This window comes from Gigantopelta aegis, chromosome 6 (genome assembly GCF_016097555.1).
Source record: "Gigantopelta aegis isolate Gae_Host chromosome 6, Gae_host_genome, whole genome shotgun sequence".
NCBI lineage: Eukaryota > Metazoa > Mollusca > Gastropoda > Neomphalida > Peltospiridae > Gigantopelta > Gigantopelta aegis.
Window position 1 is genome coordinate 64,902,165 of NC_054704.1, and position 18,520 is coordinate 64,920,684.

An 18,520-nucleotide genomic window follows, 5' to 3' on the forward strand; every position below is an offset into this window, starting at 1 on the left:
TCACTGTGTACATGTCATTAAAAGACATCACAAAGGTTAATTAACGATACCTGACTTACTGCAGGTACTTGGTGGGTTTCGCGTAATTCAATCCAAACAATGCTGTTTTTGCTATCTACACCGGTCAGTCTTGGACAAATAACAACAGATGTTTTTGTCTTCAGTGCTACCATGCCTGAAATTTCACAACACAAAACTGACAGACATTGGCCTTTGCAATTATTTGTGGAAGCCTGACAATATCTTCAAAAGTCAACAGCAAAAAGCATTCCAACCAGGTCATCACATCTGTTCATTTGATGTTCTCTCTAAATGTCAAGCTAAATATATATATATATATTTTTTTGTCTTTATGAATATCTTCTTATGACAATAGATAAGATAAAATAAAATTTATTGCATTTAAACATTCCACATGGGAACAGAGTGCACAAAATAACATTAAAAAGTTGCAATATCAACAAACAATTAATGACTATATTTTTACATACATATATACACATACATGTATGTCACTACTACAGTCTAATTCATTATATTGGAAAACCAACTTGCAAATAACACCTATGTTGGCTGGGTCCTGATTTTTCATAATAAAAATAAACTGCTCTTTGGGTGTCATATTTAAAAATGAAGGGTTGTAGTTGGAGATAAAATGAAATAACTTTGACCGCGGATACTTATATTTCTTACATTGTACAATGTGATGAAATTCATCTTCAGTGACATTGCATTCATCACAGAGACGCTGGTCAAGAGGAGTAAATGGTTTTGTATGCCTGCCAGTTTCAATTTTCAAGTTATGGTCACTAAGACGGATTTTAGAGAAATGTTTTCTATGATCTGGGTTTAAGCAGTGAATGGTTCTAAGTATATTTCTTGTTTGAGAGTTTCATATGTTCTCATTAAATTTTTATTGCCAGTGCTATTTGTCTTTTTTATAATATTTAGACTTTCTTTGAAATGTTTTTGATAAAACAAATTTAGTAACTTTATTAGAAAGTTTAGGGCTGTTAATAATACTTCTGTTTAGACCTAAGTGGTCGATAAATGAATGTAATTTGTGAAGCCAACCAATATTCTTTCTTTCTAAAGCCATGCTTTCTTTAAAAGCATGCTGCAGTAGAATATTTTTAGTTTTTTGCATTTGAGAGTGGAAGTTCACCATTCGTTTTACAACATTCATTAAAATAGGATATAAGCCAAGTTCAGCTCTTGAACTCCAATTGTGGGTATTCTTAGCAGTTTGTAGTGTATGTTTACAGAATTTTAAAAGCAGTTTTTCAGGCAGAAATGTGTCTATGTTTTTTAAAGATATATAATTTGCACCCCATACTTCACTACCATATAGGGCAACAGGTTCAACCAGAGTGCTAAACAATTTACAAGAGATATTGGTTGGCAGATTGTAGTTTAACAGATTTTTCTGAAGGTAGCAGAGACAGCCTAATCCTTTTTTCCATAGAGAATGAACACATTCTTTAAAATTCCCATTTTGGGTAACATCTATTCCCAAATAGGTATATTTGTTTGTAATCGGTACAGGGTTGCCAGATAGATACCATTTAATCTTATTTGTTTTGCTGTTTCCTCCAAAAATAACAATCTTTGTCTTACTTATATTAGTGTTGAAATCATTATCTTTGCAATATTTGGAAAGTTGCCCAAGGAGGTTTTGTAAGCCATCTGGATCTTCTGATAACAGAAGTAAGTCATCTGCAAAAAAACATGTGGCTAAATGACATTTTGTCAAGTGATACCTTATCTTCAATATCTGCTACATATGTTTCAGTATAATATTTACTTTTTTATCTCAAGGTTGACGGTTAAAAATAAATATTTTCAATAAAAATGTATATTGTATAACACTGTTTTACACAATAAAAATAAGAATAATTGGTATAGCTAAATAACACTTTAGCTTTATTTCGCCTATGTATTTTGCTTTATATATTATTAGAAAGAAATAAAGGAACATTTTGTACTATAGACCAAATTTACTTCACTGTTTACATAGTAATATCTGATAATATACAAAGTTGTAATGTGGGACTGAATGTCAATGATGTAGAATTGACTCCATGACCCTGTGGGTGAGGGTTTCGGTTGCAATCAATACTTATTGTTACTCTTTATGTGATTCCTTATTTCTTTCCGACAGTATAAATATTCTATTATGAACTTAAGACGACTTACCGCACAACCGAGTTTAAAACGAAAAAACAATTAGAAAAAGGGCATAGTGTTTATGGTATTTGGTATGGATAAAACAAGTAAATAATAAAAGCGAAAATAATTTCTAAACGTTATTTAAAAATCAAACTCAATTAAAATAAAAACGGAATAAAAGGTAACACGATTTCTATTAATAAAGATTTTCAGTTTATCTTAAATTATAATAAGCTACATATTTGAGATTTAGTGTTCTCGGCTCTGTTTGGTTTGTTTTGTTTTGCTTTGATAAAGTTCCCAAACCTCATTTTCAAAGTCTTCTGTCGTGGTGGTGGATTTCACAACATGGCTTCCACATATTGTTCAAACGTGTTTCTCTCATTAAACCCTCCCCTCAGTGAATGCTCCGCCCTGACCCCTCTGCCCTGTCGCTGCGTGAACCGTGTCAGTGTTGACGAGGGAACGCCTTTCTCAGTGCGCACCACCCTCACCCAGTAACTAGACCCGCCGACTTGTGGTCCGGTTCTTTTCGCCTGTCAACGCTAGTGCTGCTCCTGGCGTGTTTCCCAGTGGGGATAGTTTGTCTTTCCATTCTAACAGCTCGGAGGCTAATCCTGCCTTCAAGAAATTCTGTTTTCCAACAGCCGGTGAAAAAACCGCAGTCGATACCCTATAGCCACCTGAAAGCGTCACCCGCTGAAGAAAAAATCAAGAGTAATTGATTCGAGAAAGATCAACTATTTTCTCTCTATACAAACTCGAGTTTGAGCCGAGGCTTGATTTTACGCATATGGCGGCCTCAATTTAGGTACAAACTAAACATATTTAATATTTAATGAAAGATGAAAACAGACTGTTTAATTTAGTGCTTTAATGTTAACAGACATAAGTAAACTGGTAAAATAAATCAGTTTTGTTTAACCTTGCAAGCGCGGGAATCCAATACACATGAAAGATAATAATTATCTCAACAGCGGAAATAACATTGGTGTGATTAATCTCGTTAAATCACATATTACTATTTCTTTCCGATAATATGTGTATACTCCGTATTCCTTTGTTAAGTTCCTGAGTATACTAATATTTTAAGCAATGAATAGGTTAGTTCATATATCCTATAGCCACTATCTGGTTTTGACGTACATATTGGCATTTGACGCATGTCACCAATTCTTCCTGACTCCATACATATATAATATATAATTTGTTACCAGTTCTTAAATTTGATAAAATCACTGACTTAATTATTTAATATTTCTAGGAATACGATAAGCGTTTTAAGATCCGGTACATCGTTGAAATTATTCAGAGGCAGTATATTCAATATTGCGTGCTATATAAGTACCAAAGATAAAAAATACGTGGTGTATTACTGTGGCACTTTAAGTATTGGCAATAATCTAAATATTCGGGTCAAATATCACCGTTGTCTAGCAGGGAAAGTGGTGTAACATTTATACTTTCTATAATGTATATAAATTATAATGTATATATGTTTCTTGTTATTTTTATCTGGCTGACTCTAAAATGATAATACTTAGTTCGATCAGCGTGTTAATACAACGTCAACACGTCATCTTGTAGGATTACAGAACTGTCCACACTTTTTCATTTTACCACCACCGATACCTCAATAAAACAGCTACGTCTGATATATGCATTATTAACAGCTTTGGCGATTTATCTTCACCCTTTCGAATAAATAAAGAGCCTAACTCAGTTAAAAACACTGTTAAAAACTGTAATACCCACCTGCCCTATCTGTACATCAAATCTGATAGCAGGGGCTTACCCTTTTTCCATCAGCTCCCGTAGATGAACGTGTTGTGGCGCACAACGGTTGACCAAAGCTCTCAGATTAGCATTGTTTACAGAAGAACTACCCAGACCTGATTTTGAGGATTACTTCTGGTTCAAGTCCCTCGTTCCTGTCCCAGGCCCAGGTCATCGGTTAGCCATTTGTTTGCAGGGACGACCAGTTCCCTTATCGCTGTGACAGGGTGATCTCCTCTTTTTGGAGCTCTTTTGTAAAGAAATACACGATTTGATGAGAGGCTATCAGCCACTAATTCCATTTTGATTATCGTAAATAGGGAGATGTGTATATCCATTGGGAGATAGGATGACAGGAGATCCAGGGGAAAAAGTCTTAGCTAGTGGCATACTTGCGTCTCCACAATGTGGTTGAAAAACAAATTGAATAACGTTTGAAGCCAAGCTAATCCAGGACGACTTTCTCTCGATTCAGCGTGATAGATGTGGTGATAAGAAAATGAACATTTAAATCAGGCTGACAGTGTTTTGTTTGACTAGATGCATTGTACTTTAGGAAAGCCAACACCCTTCACTACAATATCTTAATCGTATCGTAGCAATGAGTATACTTATTACTCTCCATGATCATATTGTTTTAAAGAGTTTTCAAAACAATTAAATAATTGAAATTCATGAATGAAAGCTTTAAGGCTACTATGATGAACTGAATATGTCTAGCATATTTAAAAACTGATTTTTTTGTAATGTATCAGTATATTTATGATACAGTACAGCACTACTTTAATCGATACATACATACATACATACATACATACATGTATGGATAGCTCAGAAAGTATCGTGGCAAGTCTGCAAGTTACGGGCGATTTGGTGTCACAGGTTCGAGCCCCAGCAACGGCATGAGACAATTTGTGAGGCCAGAAAGGATTTAATTATCCCCTGCGCCAGTGCTTTAATATCTATGTATGTAACAGTCAACCTCGACATACATACAATATATAGATATTCATACATCAATACATACTAGCCAGTGCCAGGTCTGCCCACAGTTTCATGCACGTAAGCGGGATCGACCGCGTAGATTGTAGGCCCCATGCATGTGGTTGAGCTAAAGAGCATCCTTTTTATGGATGCCCCAATAGCTCAGAGCGCATCGTGGTTAGTCTTGCAATTTGCGGGCGATTCCATGCCACAGGTTCGAGTCCCAGCAACGACATGGGACAATTTGTGAGGCCAGAAAGGATTTAATTATCACCTGCGCCAGTGCGTTAATATCTATGTATGTAACAGTCAACCTCGACATACATACAATATATAGATATTCATACATCAATACATACATACATCAAGGTCATGCATCAATACATCAATCCATCATCCACGTAAGCATACATACGACCGCGTATATACATAGGCACAAACAAACATACAATTTGTGAAGTCAAAAAGGATTTTATCCATTTTGTCTATATATCTATGTATATACTAGTCAAATCTGACAAACGCATCGTAGTTATATCTTACAATCTATACGGGCACGCACGCACGCAAACACAATTCAGAACTAGCTTGGTGCACGGTCGGCGATCCAGTCCCATTGGGCTATTTCGGTTCCAGCCAATGGTAGTGTAACAAAGACTGGCATGTCGGACTCCCAATGTGAGGCATATAAAAAGATCCTTTACTGCTGGCGGCAATGGGTTTCTTCTCTAATTATCTGTGTGGTCCTTAGCCATATGCCCGACGCAAATCCCTAATTAAAATATGTAGAATGCGTTAAAAAAATTCCTCTGTATCTCTTTCTTGGATATTGAACAGACAATTCAGTTAGCCCATGTGTGTGTTCAGGACAAAGGCTTCAATGTAGTCTTCATGCTATCTCTGGTTGTGGGCAATGCGCAAAGGGTAAAAAATTCCCTTCAGAAAGATATTTTTTAAATTATGCCTTTCGTGTAATAAAGATTAGTAATATGAAATCAGATGGAGACAACTACTAGTATTCCTCTAAAAGCAAATCCAGTTAAATGTATTAATGCTAAACGCAAATTCAATGACGTACCAATACCCCCCCCCCCCCCCCCCCCCCCCCCCCCCCCCCCCCCCCCAGAAAACCACCAGAATCAATGCTAAGGGAACGGTAGACCAGTACACGTACAAAAAAAACCTCTTTTATCTTTTCAATTTTGACAGCTTTCAATGTCTAAACAAACACAGAAATCTACGAAAAAGTCAGGTAAATAATAATAAAAAAGAATCTGGATGTTTGTGGTTCGACTCTTATCTGTGATGATTCTCTTTATCACAAATCCTGTTAACGACCCACACTATTGGGCGTTCTTTCTGCTAAGACACTGTAAAAAGAAGGATGTCTTGCAGACAGATATAAGCCAGGTTCGTGTTCTCGTGGCCCAAGACTGGCGTTTACGAACGACAGTGTCTTGTTTTGCGGGCTGATACAGAGTGCTTTACACGACCCTTACCTGGGCTCTAACCTAATCTGTGTTCAGTCACATTCCAGTCTTCACACCTGTCGGCAGGATCATTCCTAGGTAGACTGCAATGCCTCGGTGGTAAAGCCATCGGACTACAGGCTGGTGGGTACAGGGTTCGCAGCCCGGTACCGGTTCCAACCCAGAGCTAGTTCTTAAGGGCTCAATGAGTAGGTGTAAGGCCACTACACCCTCATCTATCTATCTCTCTCTCTCTCTCTCTCTCTCTCTCTCTCTCTCTCTCTCTCTCTCTCTCTCTCTCTCTCTCTCTCTCTCTCTCACACTAACCAACTAACAACTAAACCACTGTCCTGGACAGACAGCCCAGTTAGGTAAGGTGTGTGCCCAGGACAGCGTGCTTGAACCTTAATTGGATATAAGCACGGAAATAAGTTAAAATGAAATAAATGCACAGCGGCAGTAGCAGACCTGCTGGTTGCCAAATAGCTTTTTACACCTATCATGGCGATATCAGTATGATGTATACATTACCAAAACCCACTGCAGATTTTTTAACAATACGCTAGTACATGTATATCAATATACATTTTAAAAAGGGACTTTCCTGACCATTGTATGATGTTTACGACTAACAGAGCCTATTTGGCTCCTAAAATTGCATATTAAATACATTTTGTTGTATAGAATACCAGTGCATGTCAATCCAAAGTGTTTGCAGTGGTGTGCTAATGTTTGTTGAAGTCATTTTCCAATTTACTTTGAAATATATATTTTGTCGTACGTACGAAATTATCGGAAGGTAAAATCCGGTTTGGGTTACTACAAACATTAGGACGATAACAAACATCTTGTTTATACAGATACTGATATTCCAAACAGGAACATATATTTAATATGTAATTTTAGTCATCGGAAATGTTGTTTTTATTTTTTTTTTATTTTTTTTTTAATTTTAATTTAAAAAAAAAAAAATTCAAAATCGTAAACATGTTACATTGGCAGCAAACTCAGGATAGTCACTTTAAATATCACGTGTTTCAGTGTTTAATCTCGGTTGGTCAGAGGCTGGGTGCAGGACAGGACTTTGTTGGATAGTTTTTTCATCGCGATGCTCCACAGTATTTTATATTGATGGTGTGGTAAATCGTTAAATTGTTAAAATATACAATAAGCTCTTGTAGCTGCAACCCCCCAACCCCCCCCCCCACAACAAAGCACCAACAACCCCCCAACCCCCCCCCCCCAAACAAACACAAAAACAACAAAACAAAAACAACAAAACAAACAAAACAACCGTAAGCAGGACATTTTATGGTCTTAGTCCTGATTGAATGAATCCAGTGTGAACTTTCCCTGACCAAGTACACGGATGTCACAAAACTAGTCTCGTATTTGTAGAGGTTAAACCATCGGCTGTAAAGTAAGGCTGGTAGGTACAGAGTTCGCGTCGCGGTACCGGCCCCGGCATCCTGCCCTTCACAGCCAGCCCAGATAACCCGGGTGTGTGCTCAGGACAGCATGTTTGAACTTTAAATGGGTGTGTGTGTGTGTGGGGGGGGGGGGGGGGGGGGATCAAGTTAAAATGAATAGAACAAACTCTAAAAAACATGTATCAAAGTGGCATTAGAATATTGACAGAACTCTTCGAATCACAACTAAATGCATATCTATTTTATACAACGCTTACAACCATTAATGTCAGTGGATCAACCACTACAACATCGATGACGAAAGTTTTATTTTTATATTTAGGCGACTTTTATTAAAAGCAAAGATAAACTGTTTCCCCATTCAATAAATAGAGAATACTACATGAGCGGCCGTTAGATACCATTTATCTTACAACGAATTGTTTTAAAACGTATCCAACGAGCGAAAGCGAGTTGGATACGTTTTTAAACAACGAGTTGTAAGATAAATGGCATCTGACGGACACTAGATGAAGGTGTGGACAATGCCTATTGATACGTGTGTCAGTGTAAAGTGTTCCAGGATGGTTCTTCACACAGACTGTTTGCACTGGACTAATGACACGGCTGGTACTCCAGTACCCAGAAGTCCTTCCAACTTTCCTTTTTGATTTCCTCCCAAACAGTGGCGCACTACACTTGACTGACACCTGTCACCGCGCCTGGAGAAATATCCATACTGATTTACATCTGTTTAAAGAATCCAGCACTCGAGTGAATGCTACATGGGCCGTGAGATGACGGCAAATAAACCCATTCACTGTTTGCACGGGCGATCCGAGCCGGCCATTATTGCGTGTGTACATTGCACCCGTGTTAAAATGGCTCACCTGCTCGGAGCTGTTCCCCGAAACATGTGTAAAATTGACTCGAATTCACTCTTAGTGACTGTGTCAACACCGTCAACAACTAGGTAAAGTGGCACCTCTCAGCGGAGCAAACAGATCGTTGGTGTATTTTGTCAATTAAACTCGAATACTGGTAGCTAGTTTTGAATAGACAGTTTTACTTGCATTTTGAGTTATTATATTGCTAAACATGTAAAGATGCCCGTACCTGTTTACCTGATAAAGTCAGTCAGTCTTAATGTCCTCTGTGGAAGTGCATACATTTTTAGAAACCAACATATACATAATATAGTTAAACTAGATAAAATATTAACATGAGTAAGTGGATCATTAAAATAACCAGAAATAATGATCCCATTAATGCCATTGTACTCGTTACAAATCACGTAATATTTAAAAGTCATTTTAATGCATATGTACCCAGTTTGAAATGGATCCAAAAAGAGTTGACCGAGTACTTTTATGTTACAAAAGCAGCGGCTTTTTCCGCGTGCAACTATGATAAATTCACAAAATTTTGGTCAATTTGTCACAATATATTTAACACCTAGACTGTATTTCTTCTCTTCTTTTTTGATACTTATTATGTCCTTAGTCTCCTTTAGAATTTTTCATACATGTACATACATACATGTATGTCTGATTATCAGTCACATATATTTGATCTTAGCTAAATATCTCCTTAGCTACTTTGTTTTTTTTCATGTCGATCTTTTTATCATATGTACTGTATACATTTGTGTGTGGATATCATGTCAATAAAAATGGGAATAATAATAATAATAATTTAATTTTTTTTAAATAACGCGTAGTTAATTACTATCTCCTTACCCAACCAGATAGTGTTAGTATAAGCATGCACTAGTATATTACCAATCGAAATATTTTTTTATAGAATCCATAAAAAACCGCACTTCCTATGTCAAAACATAAAAGCAATCAGTCACTAAAACAACATTCATGAATAAATATTAATAACGGCTTTTGTGAAAATATATAGTATGTCACGCAGGGGCGGCACAGTGTAAAAAATAGTGGTACGGCTCGAGGTTGCCACTCTCCTTTCAAATTCACTTGTGAAGGACTTTATCACAGGTACAACAAATATAACCCACAGAACAAAACAAAAGTGGTACGGCCATGGTCGTACTGACTGTACCGTCTGTGTTAACCCCACCAAAACCACCACCAGAAACCTAATAAATTATTACCACCCACAAAATATAATTAAAATATTTCTTGTAGACTAAAACCTACATAAAATATATTCTGCAGATGTGATCCTGTATGCATACTTGCATAAAAAGTATATTAAACATGTAACAGACGCAGCAGACACATGTACAACAACAACAACAACAACAACAACAACAACAACAACACTGTATCTCTGCATGAGTCTATATTAAGATATTGTTAACAACGTTTCTTCTATATCTTCCAGATAAACCTACATGCTTTGATTCGAAGAATTCCTGTCGACACGTCCTTAAAAGATGGTAATGTTTCAATAATTCACTGCCAACCACGACAAACGTGTTTAAACACAGCAGATATATTTTGACAATCAAAATATCAACCAGTTTATTGCCGGCTGGTAGCAACATACTTGTGAGTACCAGACCACATACATAAATAAATTTGAACAATTCCGATTTAGCAGTTCCAGAATGAAGCTGCAACACTTTCTGTACAGTGTATTCACATTCAGTAATATTATTCTACATAATAAGGTGATAGAAGGCCGTACGATATCGCTGTCTGTCAAGGAAGAGCTACCTCAAAACACCAGTGTGGGCAGAGTGTCATACCTTCCAGGTAACGACACCATAGACAACGGCACAGTCCTCACATACAACTTCCTTCCTCAGGGCTACCCTCACACCAGTCTCTTCACCATTGACTCGAACTCAGGACAGCTATTCACATCAGCGGTTTTGGATCGGGAAGAACTGTGCGGTTTCTTTCCCAAGTGCACGCTCAGTTTAGAAGTAGCTATTCAGTCTACTCAGCAGCAGATATTTCAGAAGGTGAAGGTCATTGTTGATGTTCTGGATATCAACGACAACGCTCCAGTGTTTCCATCAAAGAGCATCGTCCTGAATATAGCAGAATCCGTCTCCGTGAACAGCACGTTTGCGATAGCAGGTGCCGTGGACAAAGATGTCGGCAAGAATTCTTTGCAGACTTACGACATCATCAGAGGCGAGGGAGTGTTCGACATCAGCATCAGAAAGAACCTAGATGGCGGCAGCGTGGTCAGTCTGATGGTCATTGAGCCTCTGGACAGGGAGGTGAGAGATTTCTTCAGAGTGTATGTCATGGCAAAAGATGGCGGAATCCCGAGGAAGTCCAGTCTGTTGATGTTGAACATCACCATACTGGACGTGAACGACAACGCTCCCGTCTTCACGTCAAATGTTTACAAGATCAGCATCAAGGAGGTGACGCCTCCGGGTAGCATCGTCCTGCAAGTGACGGCAACTGACTGGGACAGCGATAAGTTCTGGAGACCCATATACAGGTTCAGTGCGTTGCAGGCGGGCGAATTTAGACGTTATTTCGCCATCAACAGTTCAACGGGCGAAATAAAAGTTATCTCCCCGCTGACACAAATTCAAGCGAAAACGATCAAATTTGTTGTAGAATGCGTCGATGGAGGTCAGCCTCCATTTGTCGCACAGACCAAAGTACAAATCGACATCTTGGACACCATAAACAGTGCACCAACCATTAATCTGAACGTCCTTTCTGGAGGCAGGGTTTCTGAACTGGCTGATGTTGGCACGGTTGTCGCCCATGTTTCAGCAATAGACCCTGATTCTGGCAGAAACGGACTGGTGAAGTGTTTTATCGATAGCGACGTGTTTGATGTACACGCGCTTGACGTCCACGACTACAAGATATCCACAGCTAGAAGTCTGGACAGAGAGGTCAGGGCGTGGTACAACATCACGGTATTGTGCGAGGACGCCGGCAGACCGACACTGACAAGCAGAAAGTACTTCACTGTTCAAGTGGAAGACGAAAACGACAATACCCCGCGGTTCTCGCAATATGCATACGAAGTGAAGATGATGGAAAACAACCCAGTCAACCACGTATTGTTGCAGCTTACAGCAACGGATCCTGATGCTGGTAGCAACGGCAATGTGAGTTATTATGTACCAGAGGGTACGAAATATGGCGTTTCTGTTTCAGACACTGGCGAAATAATCGCAGAAAGATCATTTGACAGAGAAGAGACTTCACAATTAAGATTTTTAGTAGTGGCATCAGATGAAGGGAGTCCACCAAACAGCGCCAATGTGACGGTGATCGTAAACATCGAGGATGTGAATGATTTCACGCCTACCTTTTCTCAAGACCGGTTTGTGTTTGCCCTGGAGGAAGATCTGCCAGCAGGAGTTAATCTTGGAACGATCTTTCCTATAGACAAGGACGAAGGCGTCAACAGAGAACTGGTCCTCAATATCGAGCTTCGTTTCTATGAATTTGAAAACTTTCCATTTGTAATAACTCCTGACGGCGACTTGCGGACGAACACTCTTTTGGACAGAGAAGTAAAGAGCGAATACGTCTTTTCTGTAATCGCCACGGATAAAGGCGATCCTCCTCTGTCTAGCAGCACCGAAGTTGTTGTTAATATCGTCGACGTGAACGACAACTCTCCAGTTATTTTAGTACCAAACAAAACTAACTCGTCTGTCTTTATTCCTGATCACACTGAGCCAGGGACAGCAATAACATCTATAATTGCTGTGGACAACGATACGGATTCAAATGGACATCTGCAGTACTATCTTTCACCTGAGTCCGACCATGATCTGTTCCACCTGGACCAAGAGTCGGGTATAGTTTACTTAAAACGTCATTTAGACGCATCACACAAAGGGGTGTATCCACTCTCCGTCATGGTTAAAGACCAAGGCGTTCCGTTTAAATGGGCCAATGCCTCTCTAGAGATTAACATAGTCTCAGACAACCAGACCCTCCTGTCACAACGCCGGCAAGCGAGGGAAAACACAACTATCGCCATGATCATGGGCGTCATCACGGGCGTGGTGGCAATCTGTGTGATAGTGACGATAATCTTTATCAGGAGGTCCGACAGAGCCTGGAACGTGAAGACCTCTGATGGAAGTGCCAAGGAAGACACGGATAAGGGTGAAAAAGATGCGCCAGACAACGCCGTTGGTGCTGTTGACACAGAAGCCGCCAAAGGTAACACTTCGTCGAGGAAGGATCGAAGCCAGGTGTCGCAAGGGTGGCACTTCCTGCCAGGGGTAGCAGTAGACCCAACTACCGCTTCAGCTAGGTCGTCTCAAGCAAGTGTACGTAGTTTTGACGTCATCAGCGGTGCTTTTGAGATGGTGATGGGTGCCTGCGTTTTAGAAGACAGTAATTACATTATTATTTATAATGCTAAAGTTTGTTTTAAAGTTTGTTTTGTTTAACGACATCACTAGAGCACATTGATTGTCAGACGTTTGGTAATTCAGACATATAGTTTTAGAGAGGAAACCCGCTACATTTTTCTATTAGTAGCAAGGGATCTTTTTATATGCATTATCCCACAGACAGGACAACACATACCACGGCCTTTGATATACCAGTCATGGTGCACTGGCTGGGACGAAAAATAACACCCAATGGGCCCACGGACGGTGATCGACCCTAGACCGACCGCGCATCAAGCGAGCGCTTTACCAACTGGGCTACGTCCCGCCCCTATTTATTATGCGTACGTATGGGTTTATGAAGCTGGTGGAGGTTTTCTGGTGTTAACATTGCCGTGCACAAATATATTATGTTTTGGTGATGGTACAATGTCAATTAATTAATAATTAATTATAGCTGTGGAATTATGGAGGTGGGTTTGGTGAAGGTTGGGAGTGTTTCAAAATGACAGTCACTGCTGTTGGTAATGGGTTTTTGTTATGCCTGCTAACAAATATCACCTTTTGTATTTACTAATATTTTGTTTTATATCGATGTTGTACTAATACATTTACGCTATCAAAGTAGAAATGTTCCTATTTTACATTGTAGCATAACAATATTGGAAATATGTATACATTTGACTAGAACGATTTAAAAATAATATATATATTTTTTTCACAAAGATTTAATAGCAAACTGGCTATGATAGCGTACATTTTTATATATACGCACAACAATTTTATTTCAAGCATGCACAATAATACAGAAGTCCAAACTGGCTGCTCAAGCAGCAGGGGATCATAGGTGCTGAATTAGCGTCGAGGAGGAAGGAAGGAAATGTTTTATTTAACGACGCAGACTCAACACATTTTATTTACTGGTTATATGGCGTTGGGACATATGGTTAAGGACCGACACAGATATTGCAGGGGGTAGGTAAACCCTTGCACCGACCAGCCATCTCCGTGGGCTACTCTTTTCGATTAGCAGCAGGGGATCTTTTATATGCACATCCCATAGACAGGATAGCACATACCACGGCCGTTGATATACCAGTCGTGGTGCACTGGCTGGAACAAAAAATAACTCTATGGACCCACGGGGATCGATCCCAGACCGACCACGCATCGAGCGAGCGCTTTACCACCGGGCTACGTCCCGCCCCTGATTAGCGTAGGAGTAAATACATTGTCTACACATCAGGTTACTCATATACTAGCAATTACTTTCTTATGTAATATACATTTCGTAGCACAGAGCACAGATTTTGGTATAATGGTTTGTCATGAAGCACTTAGACGCTATTGAGAAACTAAATAACACTAAATGCAGTGAGAGAAAAGGTAGAAGGTGTCGATTCCTAACTTATTGTATCTCAGATTAGTCTTTTTTTTATTATCTATAAGCTAAATCCCTCATAATTTTTTTTAAAGGTTAGAATTTTAATAGGAAACAGCAACTAGTAAACAAGTGCTTTACGTACCACTGAATTTATGTAATACGTCTGTCTATATTTTTGTTTATTATGATGTGCGATAACCATGTTACCGAAGAAGTGATAACGAATACGTGTAACTAAACTGGTACCCGGCAGAGTGTTGAGAAATTGCCGAGAATGCCACCAGATCGAGTACACTCCAATAGCGTGCTCAGTCCAGCCGCTCCCCCAGCACAATGGGCAGGTGTTAACATATCAATACTGTTTACAGGGCCAGACCGCTTGACCCGTCAATATTGCCTCTTTACCTACATCACGTGGGCATCGATGTAACGAGAGGTGTAATCCGTTTTGTTGTAGCCTTATTAACACCTCGGTGCTCACAACAGCTGGCGGTTTCAATACCAGCCCTTACCTAAAGTGTATTTTGACGGTTCATCTAGGGTAGCGTAAGGTTTCTTTCTAACCACTGTCAATCGTTAACTCTTGTCCTTGGCAGATAGTTCGGATAGTTAAAGTATATGCTCAAGACCTCATACTTGAGCCTGAATTTGATATAAGCGCGAACATAAATTTAAAAATCAAAAGCTGACTTCAATTACAAGTCATTTTGTTACACTAATATGACTATTAGCATCTTTTTTATCTTCACTATCGTTCCATCGTGAACTAAATAAATTTTTTAAACAAAAGGTGATAACACGAACACAATGACGTCATAAACGTTTTAATTAATTTGTTTTTAATTTTCAAGTCCGTATATAGACTAGTAGCAAGCTTATTATAGACACAACTGGTCAAAGGCCGTTGCATATGCTTTTCTGTCTGTTGGAAAGTGCATAAAAAATCCCTTGCTGCTAATGGAAAAATGTAGCGGGTATCCTCTGATGACTACGAGTCAGAATTATCCAATGTTTGACATCCAATAGCCGATGATTAATTAATCAATGTGCTCTAGTGGTGTCATTAAATAAAAACAAACTTTAACTTATTATAGACGAGGTCTAGGTTAATTAGACAGACTACTACCATACTTTTAAAATTTTAATTAATGTGTTTCTAATACATTGAACTCCAAAAAATTAAAACATAGACTCGATGGGTTTCGTAGTTGCACTTTTAGCGCATGCGTTTTATGCTAAATATTTTGGCAGTGATTCATGAGCGCAGACATTTTGGTGTGACACTTGACCTGGGCTGGAATCCTTCCCGCAATCAGAAATGATCCGAAACTATAAAGCAAACACAGGATTAGTTCCCGCTGGTGTCCCTTATTGATGGGGCATTACACCTAATTCTTTCTCCTATCAGATGTCACATTTGTCAAACGAATGCTTGGCCCACTCAGAGATGCTTTGTCAGGTTCATTGTCTCGTGTCACGCAAATCGGATATTCAACAATAATCAATGTACCCCAACAAAGAAGTAATAATTTTATTTTTGATATTTCGTTGTGATGCAGAACTGTGTATTGTCCTTAATTGAAATAATGATAGTTTATCACGGTATACTAGTAATTACATTTTGTTTTCAGCAACGGTTGACCGAATTACAAATTGGAAGTGGGGTATGATGAAACTATGTTGCAAACTCAAACAATAGGACAAAAATGAATGTCTTTATTGCTTCACCGACCTAACTAAAGTACCATAAATAGTACTTATATTGTCATAGGGTTTAAGATCTCTGTCGTTCGTCAAATCGCCAAATGCCAATTAAACGTTAACTGAACAATTGTGTATCGTTTCTAGATTTATCGCCAATTTTATTTACTGTTTGGTTAAAAAAACTTGAATTTAGACAAGGATTTCTGATAAAATTCGCCAAATTGCTAATGCGTTTTGGGGCCCAACTTAAACCCTGATAATGTTCACAAATACTTTTGAACAACAAGGAACATAAACACTGATTTGTTTTGAGGAAAGGCCAATATTTCGTGTCTATAATGTTCCATGAAATACAAATGTTATTAATAATGTATTACGTATATAACATTTATAGTTCAGATTAACAACACGTTGGGCATTTCGGCACAATTACCAGAGAACTTAATTTTTTTATGCTTTTATTTTCAATCAAAATCAGATTAGGAAAAGCTCGGCCGATAGCTACTCTTCCGGTGCAAGCGGAAATGACAGTGGGAAGGGCGGAAGTGACGATGAAGCTTGCCACGAAGAAACGTCTTCGGAAATAGGTTTGTGGTTTTGTCACTATAAAGATAATTATAATGTAGTAGGACATTTTAAGTTTTACAGTCCAGCCTCATCATACTCTTACTATGTAAAATATAAGCACACACAGTGTTCATCAACTCGTGTTTTGTCGCTACCAAAGCCAAATGACATTATACAACAGATAATTTGTTTGTGTTTACCCGGTAATACAGACATGTAAAATAATATACTAGTATTTTGTTTCACGTAGATTAACGACTAAAGCCAATGGGTATGAAAAAATTGGTATGCTAAAGTAAACAAATTAATGTTGTTGATGATGATGATGATGATGATGATGATGATGATGATATATATATATATATATATATATATATATATATATATATATATATATATATATATATATATACACACACACACACACATGTATATATATATATATATATATATATAATTTTTTTTTTTTCAATTATCCTTTCACACATAATATTTATTGATGGCAATAAGCAAGTTGATTTTTGTTTATTTTTGTTTTTGTTTTTGTTGTTTTGTTTTGTTTTATTATTATTATTATTATTATTATTTTAAAACAAAATTATATTAAAAACGGTTTCTTTAAGAATAGAAGACATTAAACAACGCCATCAATATTTTATCTTGCAGAAAACAATTTGCAATGCGCTGACAATGCGACAGACCATCATTCATCTCGACCCAATTTAGACCACCTGCCTCCCCACGTCCAGTCTAGTGACTACGTTCACCTCGAGTTCTCCGCCAACATTGCTGACGTCACCACTCTTTCTAATTACAGTTATTACTATCCCGGATGGAACGAACAGGAAATGACGTCAGAAGGAAGCGAGACACTACGTCGCACGAAGCGGGTCTCCTTTAGACTAGAACCCAATTCAGAATCAACCAGTGATTCGAGTCACGTTCAGCAAACAGCAGAAGATTGGAATAACGAATACCAAAAGAGTTACTATGACAACAAAATGGACGTTCGGCTACAAAATCAGACAAAAATCTGTCACGGCTTAAAGTGCGGAGAAGCTGTCATATTTGACCTTGACCTTCAGAAGTTAAATGATGTGATAGTTTGAACATATATTGATATTATGATAATAATATTATTATTATTGTGTATTGCTGACTTGCATGCGTCGTTTGGCGTGTTCACATTGTTTCAATTATTGTGTATATCCTAAGAGTTGTTCCAAACTGATCATATGGTGAACGGATAGGAGGCAATTTTTATTTTTATTACCCATATTGTTAAAAATATCTTGGTACATATCAAAGTGATACGTCCCACTAGAACGCCAAGTGGGACATAACGCTTCGACGTCACACGATGACGTCATCGACTGGCGCACTACAACCTTGCCAGAACGTCAACCAAACGTTGTGTTATATAAATTAAGATCGATTATGAGTAACAAATAGGATATTAAACTCGCTACCATTTCGTATCATGTTTATGTCCCTCGTGAAATAATTTTTATTGTCGCTGGCCAAAGCTCGTGATAAATGAACATTATTTCATTCGGGACATAAACATGATACGAAATGGAAGCTCGTTTAATATTCTATAAATACCCATTACCCACAATATAACATTTTAATATATGTATTTCTTTTACTAAAGATATAAAAATAATCATTACGGTGCTTCCTGACTGCCCATTGTGATCAGTTAAAAAACAGATTCAACTGTAATCTGATTTATTTCAAAAATATATTG

The 18,520-nt window shown here is 38.2% G+C and overlaps 1 protein-coding gene across 1 annotated transcript; it reads left to right on the forward strand.

Moving 5' to 3' along the window:
- The first annotated feature begins 10,385 nt into the window (after positions 1–10,385).
- LOC121374672 (protocadherin-11 X-linked-like) lies at positions 10,386–17,879 on the forward strand. Its single transcript, XM_041501781.1, has 3 exons — positions 10,386–13,088; positions 16,682–16,790; positions 17,437–17,879. The coding sequence occupies exons 1-3, from the start codon at positions 10,386–10,388 to the stop codon at positions 17,877–17,879; spliced, it is 3,255 nt and encodes a 1,084-aa protein (XP_041357715.1).
- The last annotated feature ends 641 nt before the right edge of the window (positions 17,880–18,520 follow it).